At 44.2% G+C, this 20,363-nt stretch overlaps 3 protein-coding genes across 3 annotated transcripts; all 3 read left to right on the forward strand.

Moving 5' to 3' along the window:
* The first annotated feature begins 1,137 nt into the window (after positions 1-1,137).
* polr1f (RNA polymerase I subunit F) lies at positions 1,138-4,371 on the forward strand. Its single transcript, XM_070984848.1, has 4 exons — positions 1,138-1,467; positions 2,008-2,149; positions 2,328-2,536; positions 3,099-4,371. The coding sequence occupies exons 1-4, from the start codon at positions 1,166-1,168 to the stop codon at positions 3,619-3,621; spliced, it is 1,176 nt and encodes a 391-aa protein (XP_070840949.1). The 5' UTR covers positions 1,138-1,165; the 3' UTR covers positions 3,622-4,371.
* Positions 4,372-14,961: 10,590 nt separating this feature from the next.
* LOC139346144 (fer3-like protein) lies at positions 14,962-15,438 on the forward strand. Its single transcript, XM_070985075.1, has one exon. The coding sequence runs from the start codon at positions 14,962-14,964 to the stop codon at positions 15,436-15,438; it is 477 nt and encodes a 158-aa protein (XP_070841176.1).
* A 2,089-nt stretch (positions 15,439-17,527) lies between these two features.
* Positions 17,528-19,059, forward strand: twist1a (twist family bHLH transcription factor 1a). Its single transcript, XM_070984876.1, has 2 exons — positions 17,528-18,223; positions 18,705-19,059. Exon 1 carries the CDS (start codon positions 17,648-17,650, stop codon positions 18,194-18,196), a length of 549 nt encoding a protein of 182 aa, XP_070840977.1. The 5' UTR covers positions 17,528-17,647; the 3' UTR covers positions 18,197-18,223; positions 18,705-19,059.
* Positions 19,060-20,363: the final 1,304 nt, after the last annotated feature.

Raw genomic sequence — 20,363 nt, forward strand, 5'->3', positions numbered from 1 at the left:
TGACTAAGAAACCAACGTCACTATTTATCACCGTGACAACAGACAGGAGTGCGCCATGGCGCCCCAGCACTGTGTGTGTGTGTGTGTGTGTGTGTGTGTGTGTGTGTGTGTGTGTGTGTGTGTGTGTGTGTGAAATGCTGAATCATGTGACCTCCCATGGTGCTACTCTGTCAGAAAACAGCAACACTAGATTAGTCTGTGTGTGGGTGCATGTGTGCGTTGGTGTGTATGCGGGTGTACTAGTTGCACTAATTGACACCTCAGGTCACCCTAACGATCTCAATGTGTGATTGCAGATAAGAACAGGACACAGAATCAATGTGTGTCTCTGATGAGATGAACAGTTTTATAGTATCCTTGCCAGCACACAACTTTCAGTTTACAAAACAAAGGGCATGTTGGTGAATAAATGCAATCATTTTCAGTGGTTTCAATAATAAGAAGTCAAAATGCTCCACCAAACACTTTTCCCTAATGAATATGTGATGCCTTTTGTCTGTGAATGTGGTTTATTACAGGAGTAAATGACTGTCTGATCTGGGAACATCATCAGGTTAACAACCTGCTGGTGCTGTCCTGCTGAACCCCCATTAAATCCCTGTTGCTCCCGTTATCTGTGCAGTGTGTACAGAATCACTATGCTGGAATATTGCATAGCACCAGCTTTTCTGTATATATATTCCAAGCAGCAGAACCTGTAAACATCAGTTCCCATCATACAGCTTGTTCAGGGTAGTACCAGATGACCAGTACTCATGTACCACGACAAAAACAGTATAAATAGGTTTTTCACAAAAGAAATGTGGTGCATTTTTCCTGATGACAGTTTTCATGGATAATGGAAAACATAGACAAGTTATACATATTTGATGTTACTATTAAGGGTTTGCTTACTTCACTTTTTTATACACAACAGTAAAAAAAAAAAAGTAATGATTGATAAATGCTTTATTTTCCAGGATTTTTGTGCGTATATGTAAGTATAACTGTAATTTATATGGTCAAAATCAGCATTAGGTACAGATTAGGTATTTATCTGACTGTCATTTCACATCCTGGCCAGCAGGCGGCAACATAAAGAAATGGTTTTAATGCTTTAACAGCTGTGGAACCTTCCTCAAGGCGGAAGTCGCCTGCCTTTACTCTTCCGGTCTTGTTAAACAGTATGGCGAACCTCAAGCATGCTGAAGACGACCCAAAACATGTGAAAATGTCCGGCGAAGTCTCCACAGCCAGTGCTCCAGACCCACCGGCCGAAGTGTCCTCTGGACCCGGCACAAACGCCGGCGCGGTACCGTGCTCCATCCCGTCGTTCGCAGCCGCGTCCGAGCTGCTGTCAGCGCCGTACTCGTGTCTGGTCATGAACACGCACCGGAGACACGTCTGCCTGCCGCCCATGTACCTGAACAAGAAGAGGACAGGTATTCAGGGGGAGCTGGAGGCTGAGCTGCTCAAGTTCTCCCAGAGGTAACGACACATTGTCGTCTTTTACTCGACGTGACTTTTACAGCTTTTTCGACGTCTCTGCTGCGTCAGCTCGCGACGCCATCAGTGTCCACACACCAGCATTAAAACTCACGATTTCATCCATTTCTAACAAAACGCGAGGTTAAGCCTGTCTGTACTGTGTGTCTGTAGCTGTGCTCTGTCTAGTAAACAGTCTGGGGTTTGTAGTTCCTCTATAAGTATTAGTAGAGTAGTAGAAGTACTCATTGTGCAGCAGACTGCCCGTGTCAGTGTAGTACTACATTATTGGATTATTATTATTGATGCATTACTGCACAATTTTATGTTGCAGCCTGTCAAAGTAAATCTTAGTTTACTACTTGAACGTGTTTTATTGAAGTGCACATTTTTTTAATAGCTGATCATACATTTTTTACATATCCAAACTTAATCTGTGGGCTAACTAGTTACTACAGCTGTCCCATAAACGTAGTGGAGTAGAAAGTTAAATGTGCTTGGTTTCTGTTAACTAATTCAACTCGACCTGTTTGACCCCTGCAGTCTAAAGGGGGTACCTTTGGCGTATGATAACATCAGGATCCTCGGCCAGCACGGACACATCTATGACGACAGCGGCTACATCCACATGGACATAGAGGCCAGTTTCATCGTCTTTCAGCCCCAAAATGGGCAGAAGCTGCTGGTGAGATTTACAGTTACATCATTTGGCAGATGCTGTCATCTAGAGTGGCTTACAGTACTTCTCAGTTTTGGAGGGCGTCTTGGCCTTGCTGTGATATGTGATTTGTGAAGAAGGCATTAAGAAAAACTTTGGCTCTGGCCCACTTCCATACATGTTATTTCTGCTGTCCTGTTCTCAGGGAAAGGTGAATAAACTTGGAGTAAGCCATGTGGGCTGCCTGGTGCACGGCTGCTTCAACGCCAGCATCCCCAAACCCAACCTGGTGTCTGTGGATACTTGGCGTGACGCAGGGCCGAGAATCGGAGCAGACTTGGAGTTTGAGGTGACTGCGCTCGACGCTGACACTGTGGGGGTGCTGCTCATCAGGGGACGACTGGACAGGACCAGGCAAGTGTGTGGTGGTGGGCTCTGCTCCTCCCGGGCAAAGACACAGACACATCTGCACATAATGCAGGAGCCAAGAAAGGTTATACATGGTGACATGTCTGCAGTCAGGTGGAGCGACCAGGTCTCTGAACAGGAACATGGTTTACAATGCTAGAGTTAGCTTAGCTGTTTATTTACGTGAGTTATGCCAGGCAGACATAGGGTCTGTGCTTTTGTATCACAAACAAAGCTACATAAACAGTAAACAAATTAACAGTTCAACACACAACAATTGCCAGGGCCTTCTTTTGAAATGCACTCAAACGCATCGTACACAAAGCGGTCTGTGCTGCAGCTGTTGTTGTCGTCTTTATACCTGCGCCGTGCTCAGCACCCGACCTGAGCGAAGAGCAAATGTCTTATCTTATTATTGATCTAACTGACATTTGACTGTGTGATTGTCAGTTTCTGTAGTATAATCAGTTTTGTAGTACAAACTGGTCAGGTAATGTTTTGGGAAGGACATTTTCCAGGTTCGTTAAACCCTTGATTGATTACTGTGATTTGTCTGTGTGTGTCTCAGGGTGCAGGAGCTGCTAGCTGTAGGGGAGAGCTCAGAGTCCGGCATCACCACAGACCAGCCAGGAACACCTGAAACAGAACTTAACCCAGAACTGAACCCAGACCTGAATCCTGAACCTGTAGATGAGTCTTCTGTTGACACCCCCAAGAAAAAGAAGAAAAAGAAGAAGGATAAAATCAAAGAGGAGACGACAGAAATGGAGGTCATAAGTACACTCTCCTGCCAGTTGGATGGTAACACAAATGCAGGGCTGAACGGAACAACGGATGAAGCCAATGACAATGACGCTGGTGAGAAAAAGAAGAAAAAGAAAAAAGAAAAACACCTGAAGGAAGAGGAGGAGGAGGTTGGGGTCTCCCACATGGAGGTCCACGGCAGTGACTCCAGCGGTTACCTTAGTGACAAGCCAAGCAAAAAGAGGAAAAATGAAACTGGTCTGGATGTGACTTCTAGTTTCAGTGAAGACCCGGAACCACCAAAGTCCAAGAAGAAGAGGAAAAGCGGCATTGAGCAGCTTGCCTGAAAAAAAGGTCGATTGATTCTGAAATCAGTTGAATTGTGTATGATAATTGAGGAAAATACTGACGTGCCTTAACAGTGACACACAATATTTAGCTAACAAGGTTTATGGTGGATTCTGCTGAGAGGGTCAGACTTGCAGAAGGAGATTTTCTGCAGTTACGTTTTACAGCTTGAGGATAGACGCAGATTTGACAGATCAGTCCTCGTTGGATTGCAGTTCCTTTGCCCTGCCTGATGGGGGAGCAAAACTGCTTCAAACGTCTCACTCCTGACATGTAATCTGTTAAAACATGGTGCAGAGAGTAAATAGGCCAGGTTTTAGCTTCGAATTTAAGGAGCCAAATGGGAAAAAACATAAATATATTAATTGATATTAATTCTCTGTTTCTACTTTGGTACATTTTCTCCTGCTTGGAGACTGAAGAAGGAAGGTCAGACAACTGAGACTGCTAAGCTCAGTTTAAGAAACGTTTCTTATCTCTTGCCTCACGTGCCTCTGTGCAGTCTCTTAAGAGTTGTCTTGAATGATACCAGCAACAGATGGAGAACTTTTTTTTACTGCCAAGCATTTGCAGCATCCTAAAAGTGCATCATGAACAGTCTTGAATTTGTGCTGTTTTACTGTTTGCCCTCAGTGTTGCATTAACAGTTGTCACCTGAAGGTGTTGTTGTCCGTCTTCAGGTGAAATCCAGCAGAAATGGAAATTTAATATCTCATCCCAATTAAAGAGCTCTTTATTTTCAAACATTTACCCTGCTTCCATCTTTAATAATGCCTTGTTCACACACAGAGGAACAGCTTGTTAGTGGAAAAATACATCCCACTGATTATTATTAATACCAAGATTTCTTGTTTTTCAGGGCACATTCCCTCCCACAACACACTCTTTTATGCTGAACAGTGGGTGTCAAGTGATAAAGTGTTGAGAGACAGCCTAAAGATCTTTGTGTTTTCTTTACCCCCTGCCCCCTCTCAGAGCGGGGACTCTCTTGAAGATGTGAGGTGCTAAGAGTTGGGGAGCTTATCAGGAGCTGCCTAAAGAGGACAGATAAGAAGCTGCAATTAACTCTGCTCATCTTCATCTGTCACACCTGATCATCTGTGCTTTCTAATTAAAAGCCTTTGATAGTAACTTCTTCACACTTCCAGCTGCAGACTGGAAGTTAGAGATGGAGAAACCCAGAAATGTTTACTCAACACCTCTGTAACAAAGTGCATAGTTCCCTAAATACTGAACTATTTAATTTTAATGGATTACCAACATTTATATCTCCATTATTGCCAAAGGATTATGGATTATAAATGATCTTTCTAAGGCAGTGTACTCTTAATCTCTTAGTCATTACAAATTGCTCGTAGTTTTCCCAGAAAGCTCTGAATGACCTCAAACCGAGCAGCCTCCACGTTTCAAATGTATAATTGTCTTAATTTGAAAACAGTGATCTGAAAGTTAAAGTGGACTCTAGTGGTTCACTGTCATTTGTCCTCCCTCGACCTCCTCCTGCCTTTATCACTCCTTTGCCCAAATTCAACCCCGGCCCGCGTGCACCTCTCTTGCACCTGTGCCCCCTCCCTCCATCGTCACTCATTTATCTTGTCATTCCTCCTATCACTCCCTCGCGCCGGCTCCCCCTCTTTCCCCATCCTGCTTTCCCTCCTCCTACTTGTCTCCCTGATTTATAGGAGGCGGTGTGCAGTTCACACACATTCCACTTCTGACACCCCACCCCCGTCCTGCCACTGGACTCTCATATCTCGGCACGGTCGTTTATCTTCATGATCCAACAGCGGAGAGAAGAAGAGGCCGAGCGAGAGAGATGAGACAATAGGAGGAGTGTTGTTTTTGTGGAGCGGTCCAGACTATCTTAGTACACCTCTCGCTGCCTCTCTACCAGTGCTTTCTGATGTGCATGTGTGCGTTAATATGTGTGTAGATTGGCCGTGTCTCCCTATCTCCTCTGTCAAAGTTTCCAGGCCTGGCGGCTCCTACATGAAAGAGCCCCTGAAGTCTTTATGGAGAACAAACGGCTCCAGGTTCAGGACACACACACACACGCACACACGACGACGACCCATGCCACACACTCACTGGCTCACTCATTCACTCATGCAGACACACCACATCCACAAACCCACAATCCACAAATCCCCGTCCTTGCACACCCCCGTTGGCCAGGCCTAATTAGTTATGTGGTCGGCACTCTGCTCTATCCCAGAGCCCCAAATGGCAGCAGGTCATAAAACCTTAAGTGTTCCACCAGTCAGCGCCGCGCAACTGCGGCCATATATCCTCCAACACGGCCCGGCCAGGGCTGAGTCGTATCAAAGCCCATCTCTCACAGGCCTACTGACATCCATGAAATCCCTTTATGGCGTTTTCAAAGGCATTTCTGAGGGATTTTTGGCACTTCTGCTTTGCATCTCTGTTTTTTATGCTCCCTCAGGTAGGCAAATAGCCCACACTTGCACAGAGGGACTCAAGCGTTAAACTCTTTCCCAAGGGATCAATGTCCACTCACACGTATGCAAGAGCACATGCACACACACGATTAACCCCAAAAGTAAACATTAGTTTTGGTTGGTGAGTTGGATGCTCATGCTTAGTTTGCTTCCATGGCACCCGACACCCACCGCCCTGTCCTCAGTAACCATGGGGGTCAGGGAGTCATCAGTAAATGTGTTAATGGAGCAACTGGTTAAATATGATCAGATATAAATGGAGGACTATATTACCTTAAAAAAAGTCCAGTGATCATTGAATGCTGTGCAGGTGGACAAAGGCAGAAAGTAGCAAAATACCACTATAAAGAACTTTATTTTGTATAAATAAAACTTTCAAGGTATCAACACTTCAGTTGAGCCTTCAGCTTTGTGAGGCTGCATCATTTTTTAAGATGAAGCAATCGTTTGTTCAGTTTATGCTAGAAAAGAGTCAGAGAGGGGGCAGACATAACATATTCAGTTTTCCCTGGAAGGCTTTCAAAGCTTTGTACTTCATTGTTCACACGAAAAGCGAAAGTAGTCGTGTAAAGAATGGAAAAAGAGACCCAGAGAGAAAAGTTCAAGTACTTACTCACGTCCACACAGCTGGCTGATTGTGCTCGAAGTGGGTGTGAATGTGAGATTGTCAGTTGGGAAAGCTGCAGAAATTATCGGACACAGCGCCGCAAATCTGATGTAAGAAAGGTGTTTGTGAGGAGGTTCCCAAAGCTTTTCAAGCATTTGACAAGCAGGCCTGATGAAGCGATCTGGCGCTTTAAATATGAAGCTAAAGCCAGGAGGCGATTAGCTTAGCTTAGCTTGGACACTGGAAGCAGGGGGGAAAGCTAGAGCCAAAATCTGCATTCTTCGTCATCAGATTGCTCTGTGAATCAGTAACACGATAAAGATTATGAATGTTGTTTTGCTCAATTTAAATGATTAATATTCATTAATATCAAAGTATTTCTCTACAGCTATTAGTTCCTTTTCCACTCTCTAAGTATTTTCTTAACCTGTGAAGCGTAATCTGTGAATAAATGTTAACATTTTGGACACAATGCAGCTTTCATCACAGTGAACTTATTATCAGTTATTTTGAATTGAACATGCTGATACTTTTCTGTTTAACCAAAGCTGAGTTACCTCTCTAATACCACTATTTGAAATGTTTTTACCGCAGTAAATATTTGTGTCTACAAACTCCATTAATGCCAGGAAGGTGAGCCTATTATCTATTTATGTTATATTTTCAATTGCACCTACATCAGAAAGATGTTGCTTCACAGTTTATAGTATATATAGTAGAATATTCAATTTTACTAGGTATTGTATCCCTATTATAAGCATGCTATGGATTTGAAAAGGTTCCCACTACATCCGTAAAGCACATACGTACAGTATGTTGCCTTAATGCATTTTTACACATACAAACAGAAAGAAAGATACACGTATAGATGTATACTTTTCTCTGGAACTAAATGTGATGAGTGACAGTGATATCTAGCATTCAGTAAGTGTCTTTCCATTCTTTTACTTTATTTTAATTTTACTTTTCTGTTTCTGTCTACTTGCATTTGTGTGTGAGCGTGCACTCTGCCCTGGCCAGCCAGCCCAGTGAGATTAATAGGGCTCAGTGTAATCAGGAGGTAATGGGAGGCTCATAGGCGTCTAGACAGTGTTCAGACCAAACTGTAACTCCTACACCCAAAGCACTCAGGAAACATGGCAGGGAAAGGACAAAAGATTAAAAAAAAAAAATGTAAAAACACAACAATCTTAACTGTAAGCTGCTGTTATGACAGTGACATCGTCGGCAGAGACAAAGCTAATATTGAAATAATGAGTCCAAATCATATGAGCTTACACAGAAATGTGAAAATGCACTCACTGATTTACTGTGGAACAACAAGCTAAATGTAAAAGAAAATATTTGTATCATCCCTCCATACCTTTTGCATATAAATCGAGGAGAAAGCAGAAATGTGGAGAGGAGTAATGAGGGGAGGAGTAAGAAGAGGAACACACGCAGCATATCATCAGACTTTTAGCCACAACCTCCCAAAACCACAGAAAAATAAATAAGCCAAAAAGGGGGAAAAAAAACTTCTGGGTCTGGAAAAAATGATCTCATGTTTAGTCATGTAGCTTTACAGGACGATACCCAGGACACAACTAAATATTTTATTATTGTATTTTTATGACAACCTTGTCAAACTGCAGAGCAGAGCTGCAGGTATAGGAAAGAGGGCAAGAAAGAGAGGAAGAGATGAAGGGAAAGTGAAGCCTGGGTGGCCAAAGTGCAGCCGGTGATGTGTACATCAGAGCCCATTGCTGGAAAAGCACTTATAAATCCAGTGACATGAAGATGAAAGAAACTCCCCCGATCAGTGAACCATCCACTGACACTGGCAAGCAGGCTAATTTTAATTACCAAAGACTTCATGTGACAAATATGATTAACATAAAAAGAGAGATGGCAAGATCTTCCATTTCTCGTCAGTGCGTTTATAGAGCAGCTCTCACTGAAGGCGACTGACAGCTCGTGATGAACCAACTGTTTGAGTTAGAGACACTGGTGCAGAAGCCACTCAGTCATGGTGGTCAAACAAGAGTCAAGAGTAGAGTAACATTATAGCTGTTGGTTTTTAAGGGAGACGGTACAGCTTTGGAAATGATCAGCCTGTGCTGCAGGTTCAGCTGTAAAGCATCTATGATGTGAGCATGAGCTGGGGTGGGAGTCTTTTTCCAAAACAGCACTTGTGTTTATCTTTATATTCACTTTCATTCTGAAGCTGTATGTGAGACGTGAGCACATTTTTTTAAGATGACATTTCCCAACTGTTTCTCCAGAATTTGCGAAATACTGGCAATCATCAACTCGTAATCCAGCTAATGTGCTCTGATCTGCCCAGAGCCTCCCGCCTCCTTCAGATTTCCATTCGCTGGACTCCACACGCTGGAGGTGATCAGCACATTTATACGCGATTGTTGTTACTGACCAAACCAGCTCCCCATACTGGTGACCGAAGCACCGCTAGTAGAAACAATCATATTGCGATAGCTGTGTCTGGCAGCTCTCCATATAAACAGTGTTTGTATAGACCTAGTTTTATACTGAACTGAACGTTGAACAAGCATCCGGCTGAATGTACTTCTGAACTGTAGACATTTCACTGCAGTGAGAACAGTGGTGTGTTCACTGACCGATGTATGCAGTGAAGCGCACTGAAATGATGACGCAATCATGAAAAGTGAAAGGACAGGTTGATTTGAATCAGTTGATTTGTAATACTACACACTGTGGTTAAATTTTTAAGGCTATCAATACTTCATAGTGTGGATGGAGGTTCATGAAGTTTGCAGCAACAATAACACAAGAAAATCTGCATCAGAAATGATCTGTTAAGTTTAGGCCAAACTTAAATCTATGAGTAGGATTGCACCTCAGGTAAAAATACATTAGTGCAAGTGCTGCAACGCTATTATATCCCCTCAAATATGCAGCAGATTCCCCAAACAGCTTGGTGTGTCACATTTAAATGACCAGAAGATATAAGAGGACCTTTATTGGGATGCCATCAGATGCTGTGATTACCTGAGGGGTTCCTGAAGCAGGACTTCTTCCAGCACGGCCTATGATCTGTAATCCAGCTGGGAAGATAAACATCCATTCATTCAAAAGTTTTGTTCTATTGTTCATGTGAGAGTTGGTGACGGTTCCCTTCAGTGCTGTTCCTCAACAGTTCTGGCACTGTGGCGAGCAGACAAGTCTAATCTATCTGGAGCAGACATGTGTAAACATATTTCACATAAACAGTCTCAGCGCAAGTAGGAAAAACCACTGATTCAACAGATGATGACGAACACCCAAATGAGGCCAGATGAACACACTTTTGAGACATGAGACAAACCCGAAGTGCCACAGTACTATAGGCACACTGCTGCTATCTTCATCACCATCTTCTTCATCATCAAAGAGTGGCATCAGTCTCCCAGCCCTATCAGGCATCTCATCATACACCAGAGTTGAGAATATAACCAAATGAAACATGGCACCCTTAATATACACAGTAAAGAGAGGGTGACCTTCTTCTAGAAAATAAACGCAGACGTTAGTCAGACAGCAGAAGTGGGGGTGGGGGGGCGAGCTGAGGCAAGGTGCTGACATGGGTGTGAGTGTGTTTTTAGTGTGGCAGTGGAGAGGGAGAGCTAAGAGGTTTGAGCGGTTGGATTAAGAGAAGGAGGGTAATTCAGAAAGGAGGAGCTGAGGGTACACAGCGGTTTGGAGACTGGAAGAAATAGGTTGGAGAAAGAAGGGGGAGGGGGCTGGGGGAGCGGGGAGGCAAGCTGATATATGATGTGGTATTGGGGTTTCATCCAACTTCTACACACATGCACACACACTTACGCATGAACCCTACATTTCAGTGGCCACCCAGCCGTGTAAACACCCCATGACTGGCTGTTGGCTAAAGCGGCCAGCCAATCAGAGGGCGAGATGTAGAGGAAGGTGGGACAAGCGAGCCAATGAGTCAGCCTCTGGGTGTGGAGAGAGAGGGAAGGAAAGAAAGACCGAGAGAGTCAGAGTGACAGAGGTCAGGAGTTAAACTCATCTCCCTCACTCCCCCTGTCCCCCTCTGACTCCCTCCCTCTCAAACTTTCAAACGCTCGCTCCCAAGACCCTGATAAAGTACTTTATCGCCTGTGTTGCACAAGGTTTAAAATGAAATAGAATGAAATAGAAATAGAATAATTCTGCTGTGCATTAACTGTCTGTAAGGTCTGTGTATGTGGTCAGTACACAACTATGCAAGTCCACCTCTGTTTAGACCTGTGAAAATCAAAGAAAGGCTCTTTCACTCCAGCTGAGTTGCTCCACGCTCATGATTTGCAAACGGAGAGGGAGCGAAGCTTGTACTGTACGCATGTCGATCAGAGTGGCGTTAACAGGGAAAACTGAGGAGAAGACAGAGCGAAGGAGAGAGAAAGAAGCTGAGAAAGAAACAGAACCAGAGAGAAGTGTCTCGTTTCAGATTTACAGTGGTGGTGGGAGAGATTTGGCTGTGTTCTTATAGCACACTGAGGACCGAGCCAGAGGAGGAGTAAGAAGACAGATTTACATGGTGAGAACAGCTCTGGCTGCTCTGGAGCGGCACAGTGGACACATACTGTTCTCTAGTGATCTCTATATTTTAAAAAAAAACTACTGCATGACAACTGCCTCAGCGTGAGCCCCGGACTTACATATTAAAAATCCACACTTTTTTCCACACTCAATCATCATGTGAAATGAGCAAATTCATGTTTCCCAACACACAGCACTCCAAGTCTCAGATTTTAGTGTAGTATTAAGAAGATATATGGACCCAATATCCAACAGGGGTTCAGTGTCAAGATGGTCTTTCTGCTGCAGTATGTGCTGTACAAGGGGTTGATTCACCCAAGGTTCACGTGGTAGAAATTATAATTTATCGATAATTTCGTTGAAAATCAATATTCCAACCTGTTTTTATAAGAAATATCTCAACAACTATTTAATGACACCCCCCCCCCCCCCATGATATTTTGTGCAGATTCATGGTCCCCATAGGCTTAAGCCTGATCCTCTGAATATCCATTGGGCGCTATCATCAGGTCAAAGGTTTGATTTGTTTAATACTTAAGGTTCAACCAAATATCTGGAAAACTACTAACATTCCCATCAGCCCCAGCTGTACATGGTGTTTAGGCTAATTAGCAAATGTTTGCATGCTAAGATGCGAAACTAGATACTTTAAAAATTCAGATTCAAATGATTGTCCATAAATTTATATAAATAGGAAATGCATTGCAGGGACTGGCATGGGACACAGTATGTGTGGAACATTGTCAGGTGAGTTTAGGCAAGTGAGCTCCAAGGGGCCTATTAAAACAGGCTCTTGAGGAGGGTCCCAGCTGATGGAATGAAGCATTTCTTGTTAGCATTCGTACTGGCCACTGGGACTTTTGGTCTGCAGCTGGATGGTAGCAGCTGAAATGCTGAGTGAGGAACATGTTAGCATTGTCATCGTGAGCCTGTTAGCACACTGACATTAGCTCATTTAGCTCAAAGCTCTGCTGGGCCTGTGTACAGTCTCACAGAGCCGCTGGTGTGACTGTATAGACTCCTAGTCTGGTTCTAAATTGAAGAAAATCCACTTGACTGAATTGAACATCCAGACTTCTTGACAAGGTCTCACTCGCATCTGTCAAACCTCCACTGTTTACTTCCAAAAACATTTAGTCACACCACAGACTATCATTAATTTCACTCTGTGTAACCAGTAATAACAGAGCAGAGCAGGAAATGGGCCATCATGAGTCCCTGTGTGAAGGTCTGTCCTGTGTGTCTCCACTCCTGACAACACTGGGATAAACCCTTCTCTGTGTGTGTGTGTGTGTGTGTGTGTGTGTGTGTGTGTGTGTGTGTGTGTGTGTGTGTGTGTGTGTGTGTGTGTGTGTGTGTGTGTGTGTGTGTGTGTGTGCACGCGCATGCCTCTTTTGGGGTTTTGCTCCTTATTTAAGACCAATATTTACCCAGCAGCCCTAGGGTGAGATTACCTCATATTCTCCCGCCCAGCTGTGCTTTCTCAGCGTTTCCACGACAACCAGCGGAATGTCCCATCATGTTTATCCGCCTGCCCAAAAAACAGAGAGCGAGAGGAAGAAGGAGAAGCGGCAGCGGAGGGAGATGGAGAAGGTACACTAAGGTTGCAGTGTGTATACAACGCGCACTCTTTTGCACTCACACTGTAAAACTTGTGTACGTGGAATAATCACACAGGAATGCATTAGTCACTTCAAACAGCACAAACACCCAGAGTTAGTGCTGGTACACTGATGTGACTGAGGGAGTGTTCACACCACCAGGAGCAATGTGCTGCTGACAGGTGATCAATACTTCCATCGGCCACACATATGAGAAGTTTCTCATTTCTTAACCATTTTCATTCAATGGACAAGGGCACAAACTCCTTCCATTTATGTTTGATTCATGATGACTAATTACTTAGCATTTACAAGCAAAATATTATTTAATTGATGGTTTGTAACACAATACTAACATATTTGTTTGAATGACAGCAATGAAGCATCCATAGGCTATAAATATATATGTTTATAGTTATATATGTTGCAATTCTGTGTCGTAAAGCATCTATTAGCTCTTTATACACATATTAACACAAACTTATGACATATCATTACATGTAATTACAAATATGTTAGATAATGTCTGTTTTATATACTAATTATGGATGTTTCCTGTGAGGAGGTATAGTCACGGTCATTAAGAAACAATTAAAAAATGTGTCTGCAACCACTTCATAAAGGGTTGTAAGTTATTTAGTAATTTTTTAAATTGAATCAACTATAAATGTGAAGTAATGGAGGGTTGGAAAAGTGCTGCCAAATTTGATATCAATGTTAATAAAGCAATCTAACATAATATTTAGTAACCAAAATAATAAGTAATTAATATGACCATTCAAACTAAACAGCTGCAAAAGGATGATACCTGCATGTATTCACACACTTTAAGAGCGGTTAAACTCAGTCAGTGACCTGTCACCCTAACCCCTGACCTTGTAGAAGGGAAAAAACTATCCTCCGGGATTAGTCCATTTTTACACTACTAACATAACCAGTTACCTTATGAGTTGGCTTCGAATTTTGAATTTGCATGTCTCTGGAACAATTCGTCATCATGAGTGGGCTTTAAAACCACCAGCGCTGCATTAGCTGAATTCAGCAGCTTTCAGAATAGCACACTCTCTCCTCCTTAAACCACAGCAGTTGAGTTGCCCTTGAGTCAGTTATTTAACCCCAAGAAACTAACACTCTGGAGACTGTGTCTGTTCCGGACAGTTCCTGGATCTGTGTTTGACATGTAACCTTTCCTGCTGCCTATTCAGTTTTTGAGAGAGCCCAATTAAAGTATAATAAATTTTTATTTGGAAAAAAAAAAAAAGTGGAGTCATTGTCCTTCCACATGACCTCAGCAGCGAGTTCAAACATAACATAAGTTGAGAAAGAAAAGAATATTCATGCCAAGCTTAAATTATTAGTCTCTCATATTTGTCATCACACTATCATCACCTGTGACAATCACGCTAATGCAGGACTCCTTATAGTGACCATGCACTCTCTCCTGAGGCATACAGTTATACCAGTGGCTCTCTCAGCAGTCCCTGCATTGTGGACTCTGTCCTGCCATGGAAACGGACAGTTATTTACTTTAATTTGCAACAGAAAAGCGTGTGGTGTATAGCGACTGTTAGGGAATGTTCTGTTTGGTCTTCCCCTGGCCTGTTTAAGTGATAAAAGTGTCATTATTTAGCCTCTGAAGCAGAGGGGAGAGTGCAAACAAGACTGTATGACCCTCTGTCAAGAGCCTCCGTTCTTCAGAAGCTCATTAAGGGCCTCTGTGAGGACAGCGCATCAATTGACGGGTCCCTCCAGCTTCCTCTCGGCCTTTTTAAGCCCCTCTCCTCGGATTCAACTCACTCACCGACCAACTAACGTTAGAAATGGACTCAATTTAGAGCTGGAGCGGGCATGAAAGATGGCGCGCTGTGAGGTGGCATAGGCGACTTATTAAAACAGCAGGAAGGCCTTTGGACTTGAGCCAAATAGGATCTCACCCCGTCGTGCTCTGACCGGATTTGGAGAGGTTTGGATTTATTTGTTGAGATGCTCCTCTGCCTCGGTGTCTGCGTCCTGTGAATGATTTCAGTCAGTCCTGGACGCCTTAATCGACGTGCGTTTTGGCGCTTGGCTGAACAGCAGACGTATAAAAGTGGCGTATCCTCTGTGAGACGCCGTTTGGGACTGATCGTGGAGATGCAGGGCCGCTTAGTGGACTCCACGTTGATGCATTTTGTCAGTGACGTGAACCTGATGCAGCTTCCTCAAAAGTGCTCTTTAGAACCAAAACAGCAGGTGGATAATGACCCATCCAGTCCGAACAACCAGATGCGGCTGAACGAGCTGCCCTGGAGCCGGGACCTGGAAAACAGCGTGCGCACCGAGCATCTGGTGATGGGCGCGCAGAGGCACTACAGCCGCGGGGCGCACGGGCATCCCAACAAGTCCAGACGGAGGAGAATCATCACCGTGGTCCAGCGGCAGGCGGCCAACGTGCGGGAAAGGAAGCGGATGTTTAGCCTGAATGAGGCGTTTGACGAGCTGAGGAGGAAAGTTCCCACATTCGCCTACGAGAAGAGATTGTCCCGTATCGACACACTCCGTCTGGCCATCGTCTACATCTCCTTCATGACGGACCTGCTGGAGCAAAAGAGTCAGAGCAGTCCGATATGAACTTTGCTCCCCGGAGATTGGACCGGATTGAGATAAACACTGATGACAGAGACACTGAAATGGTTGAACTGAACTTCTGAATATATACAGTTATCTTTATCCCAACTGTGATATGAGTCCGTTTCTGAAATCTTGGAACCAGGCAACAGTTTAAGTTTAACACTTTAAATATTTGAAACCGTCACAGCCCTTTTTTTTTCGTTTCAAAACTCCCCTTCCTCTCTGAGAAGTAGAGCATTGACACCGTAATATGATGCCTACATGATAAATTATTAGACTCGACCAAACCAAGCTGAGCACCTCCTCCAAATCTTACATTTAATATATGTGACTTGTTACCTTTAAAATAAATGGATATGCTATGATAATGCATGTGTTCTTTGCTCTGCGTCACACTTAAACAGCATTCATTTAATTTAAACTCATTGGCCAATCATGCCGATTAATGTCCCTGACAGTTTTATGACCTAAATGTATTTATTTTGTTGAAGACTGCGTCTATTTTAAAAGTGAATTTGAAAAACTAACATTTAGTTTTAGTGCCAGTAGTAGATATTTAAGGAGGATCCCATGAAAGACTTCAGGTGTGTTATTTCAGCACCCTGGAGAGCGACCTGGTGCAACACACACTGAACAGGTGAGGCTGAGAAGAAGGGCAGCTTCAGGTTTTCCTCCAAATGAAAATAAGATGAAATAAGAAAAAATGATTGTCCCTCAAAAGCCTACCAACGGTGTCAGATGAGTTAAGATGCTTTGATTGTCAAATCCAAGGCTCGCTGCATGACGCTGTCTTTGGCACTGAGGTGCGAATTGAGTCAGAGATATGATGAAAGAGATGAGACAAGCTCCGGGTGTAAAGTGAGTGACAGAGCCGAGGACAGGCTCTCCGGCTGGGACTGAAAGACGGATCGGTAATGCAGGGGAATCCAGGCCCCAAAGGCGCTTGTGGCGGTTCCTCCTAAAATAAAAGGAGACCGGACCCTGTGGCCCTCTCCATGTGTCATCCACCCTCATCAAAGGTGAGGCCTCTCTGTGGATAATTCACACCACAGACCAAAAGTTGCCAGATATCGTTTCAGCCACAAGTAAACGTGTCTCAGTGGATTCTGATATTATATCGCGGTAGGCCTGAGAGCTGGGTGGCCATGTGTGCGTTGTTTGGAATTTGTGTGTGTCTTTCTCTCTCCCTCCTCCCCCGTCCATCTTCATCACCTCCTGTGTTTGCATTGCTCTCCAGCAGTACACCGCCTTTAGCGACCCCGCTGTGAGCACGGATCCGCCCTGAGAGCTCCCTGGCACGGCCCGTCTTTTAAACCTGAGCCGCGGTGTCTAGATCCCTGCGGGAGTCAGACCCGTTTAAGCGCATACCTCAACGCGGGGCCGCTGACGGGAAAATAAACACTATGGTCTGCTTACGAGCTCAGACCTCCTGCTGTGACAACCTCCTGAGTTTCAGTAGGCTGATATTTTTTCACCGCCACCACTGCTTCCATCTCAGGCCGCGTCTAGACCTGTAACAGAGAGACCCGAGGCCTACAACAAGAGGAATTTCTGTTGTATATGTCTTATACATATATATATTTGAATAAAGGTAGGAATTAAAAGCAAGCCCATGCATACTGACGCATGGCAGCTTTTAAATGGACCTGATCAATGAAACAGAAATGGCCACAAATTGTTTTGACAAAATCCATTTTATACACATTAGCAGAGACACTGCTGTATTTACAATAAACCCAAGAATGATAGAAAAGAGCATCATGCAGTTGGGACAAAAATAACTTGGTGTGGGGAGGGAAGAAAGAATTCATCCCTAACGGCGGAATAGTTCCTACTGTCCTTGCACAAATCTACACCTATGATTCAATAACGCCGCGCCCCGACTACACCCCCGTTCACAATCTTAAGGAGCCTGCACGCCTTAAACACCATTCCTGATATTAGCTAGAACTCTCCCTCTCCTGCAGTATAATGTTACACCCCTCCTCACCCAATCACAGAGCTCCCCAAAATCCTCCTGCTCGCTCCCCTCTATAAGAGCCCCGGTCGTCCCAGTCTGCCAGACACCTCTCCCTTTCTGTGGCGCACAAGATTTACCGTTATACCAGCCCGCGCCCCCACTGCAGGCCACATTGCCATTACCTGCCGTGTTTGTTGATGGTGTAACCAGTTCGGTCCCACAGACCACAGAAAAGTTTAGGAAGAGACGATGCGTCAAGAAGACTCCTCCCCAATGGACAGTGCGGGGAACAGCGAGGAGGAGACCGACCGTCAACTGCCGCGGAGAGGCGCGAGGAAGCGGCGGGCGACTCGGAGGAGCGCGGACGACGAGGAGGAGGGAGACATGGAGAGTCCGAGCCCGAGGAAGAAGGGATGCGGAAAGAGCTGCGACGGAGGAGGTGGCAGCGCAGGGAGCGGCGGCAGCGACGGCAGCAGCAGCCCCGAACCCTCTTTCGATGACCTACAGACGCAGCGCGTGATGGCCAACATCCGCGAGCGGCAAAGGACGCAGTCCCTCAACGAGGCATTCACGTCGTTACGTAAGATCATTCCCACCCTCCCGTCAGACAAACTCAGCAAGATCCAGACGCTGAAGCTCGCGGCCCGGTACATCGACTTCCTGTGCCAAGTTCTGCAGAGCGACGAGCTGGACGCGCGAGGGACCAGCTGCAGCTACGTGGCGCACGAACGCCTGAGCTACGCGTTCTCAGTCTGGAGGATGGGGGGCGCGTGGTCCCTGTCAGCTACGTCCCACTAGCAGGGCTGCTGTGGACGGTGCTGCACGGTAGGCTGAGCGCCTTTTCACTCCACATCCTACAGGGATACAAGCGGTGCCAAAGCGTTCCATGCGCATTTTACGCACGGACACCAGATGAAAAGCATAATTAGTATAGTTGTAATGTCTCAATGGGGATACTCTTGGTGCATTGTATTGGTTTTAAAAAAAACAGTGAGTCTGTTTCATTTAGTCATGGAAAGCGTGTAGGTCCCTGCAGGCAAACAGATAGGAACAATATTTGTGCAAGAGCCATAAGATTTCGAGATCCACCTTAAAATACTAAATTCCTACATCAAGCCAAGAAACCACAAGGGGGAAATGCTTTTTTCTGAAAGTATATTCCTTATCCCACAGGTCACAACACAGGTTACAAGACTAAAAATATTGCCTACAGATGCATTAAGAAGTATCTTACAACCTTAGTCCTACAAATGATATTTGTATGTGTTGAATGTTTTTCTTATTCAAAACTGTATTTCTTTCGCAGATTATCTGGACTGAAGAAGGAGTGGATCAGGCCAGCCCTTCAGGTAGACTGAAACAGGCCAAACACAGCAGAGGCCCAGCCGCTGTGCTTCAGGCCTCAGAGGAGAGCGGGCCTTTCATACTTCCCATTGCACGAACTGTAATGTTTGCAAGGGAGCACTTAGGACAGACAGGACGGATATGAAGAAAGAAAGACCACTGCGACTATGAATGTTGTAAAAACAAAAATTAGCTCTGAGGAACTCTTGTTTTGAAACACGAGAGAAACATGACAATTCATTCCACATTCCCTGTGACAATGTTTCACAGCAAATGAAGTATCTTGTATTTATTTTTCTACACATGTTCCAAATTCCTTTCCCCGGTTCGAATAAAAGTTATTTATTTTTTGGGATATCTCAGAATGCTGAATGGATCTGCAATCTGCAGATTTTGAGTGTTGTAAATATTTGGCAGTATCTTGAATTAAAAAATGAAAGTAACATTCTTACCTCTAAATTGTCTGGATATTCATTATAGACTTCAACATAAGCTCTATAACAAGAGGTTGAACAATAAAATGATAAAGTGGTCAACTTCAAGACCATTGGCTGAGGGCATGAGGGTGCTTATGTGACACCCAAAAATTGTTTTAAATACCTGAAATTTTTTGAAACAAACTCCTTTCCCATCGTCTCAGCACGTTAAGCCTGTGCAGAGAGTTTATTTTCATTGGTTGTTGCTGAATCCCCAGTTAACTAAACCACAGTGGAGGGAGCAAAAGAAAACATCTCATACCCGTGGCTTATTCTGTAGTGATTTCTTGAGCTCAGGGATCTGGGAAAGCCATAATTAGCTGGTGGTCTGTTTGAACAGGGTGAATGTGGAGCTGTGGGAGGCAGGCATGATATTCCCAGATGTCCTCCGAGCCACAGGTCAGCATGGGAGTCTCCTGCAGGTGCGACAGCAACTTTACCCCAAGAGCTCTGATGGACAAAAGAGGTGGACACGGGTCATAATGTAAACTGAATGGCCTGTGTGATTGCATATACCTGCTTTTCACATACGAACATCATATGTTATCAAAACTAGACTTACTTACTTATAGTAGTATCACACAGTCCATACCTTGATGTTTAACTCAAAACTGGCTTTACACAGTAGAACCTTTTTTTTTATTGTTATCTTTCTTCCTGCTCCAAATTATTTAATAATATATGCAGCTTGATTTTTCCACTTGATTTTTCCATTTCATGACTGGAGACATTGAGGTATGTGTAGATCAATCCTCTCTTGATCAGAGGCCCATGGACAACACATGCCAACGTGCAGAAACATAAGTCTTTTTGAGCAAAATCAGAGCATGCTAATTACTTTTCCAATTTGCACCCTTCCTGCCAAAAATATCTCTAGAAATATGAATACAAATGTCAGTGAATTGTTTGAGCTAACGTAGATCCTTAGATGTATTTATTGAGGGTATGAGTGGATTAAATCAGGAGTAGAGGACTAGATGGGACCTCATTGCCTTTACTTGCCAAAAGCCAAACATTTCCTTCCCTTAAATGTCTGTAGATGTCCTGTTATAACTACTTAAGACAACTAAGTCACAGTGAAATTCTCCAAAGGTCCTACAGGTATAGGCAATTACAAGAGTATACAGTAATATCAGTGAGACACA

Source organism: Chaetodon trifascialis, chromosome 17, assembly GCF_039877785.1.
Source record: "Chaetodon trifascialis isolate fChaTrf1 chromosome 17, fChaTrf1.hap1, whole genome shotgun sequence".
Classification (NCBI taxonomy): Eukaryota; Metazoa; Chordata; class Actinopteri; order Chaetodontiformes; family Chaetodontidae; genus Chaetodon; species Chaetodon trifascialis.

What these genes read in the sequence shown, in the direction of transcription:
- LOC139346144 (XM_070985075.1), top strand. Translation starts at nt 14,962, where the DNA reads ATGCAGGGCCGCTTAGTGGACTCCACGTTGATGCATTTTGTCAGTGAC.
- polr1f (XM_070984848.1), top strand. Translation starts at nt 1,166, where the DNA reads ATGGCGAACCTCAAGCATGCTGAAGACGACCCAAAACATGTGAAAATG. An exon ending in CTGCTCAAGTTCTCCCAGAG is followed by an intron (nt 1,468 to 2,007) that starts GTAACGACACAT and finishes TGACCCCTGCAG; the next exon opens with TCTAAAGGGGGTACCTTTGG. An exon ending in AAAATGGGCAGAAGCTGCTG is followed by an intron (nt 2,150 to 2,327) that starts GTGAGATTTACA and finishes TCCTGTTCTCAG; the next exon opens with GGAAAGGTGAATAAACTTGG.
- twist1a (XM_070984876.1), top strand. Translation starts at nt 17,648, where the DNA reads ATGCGTCAAGAAGACTCCTCCCCAATGGACAGTGCGGGGAACAGCGAG.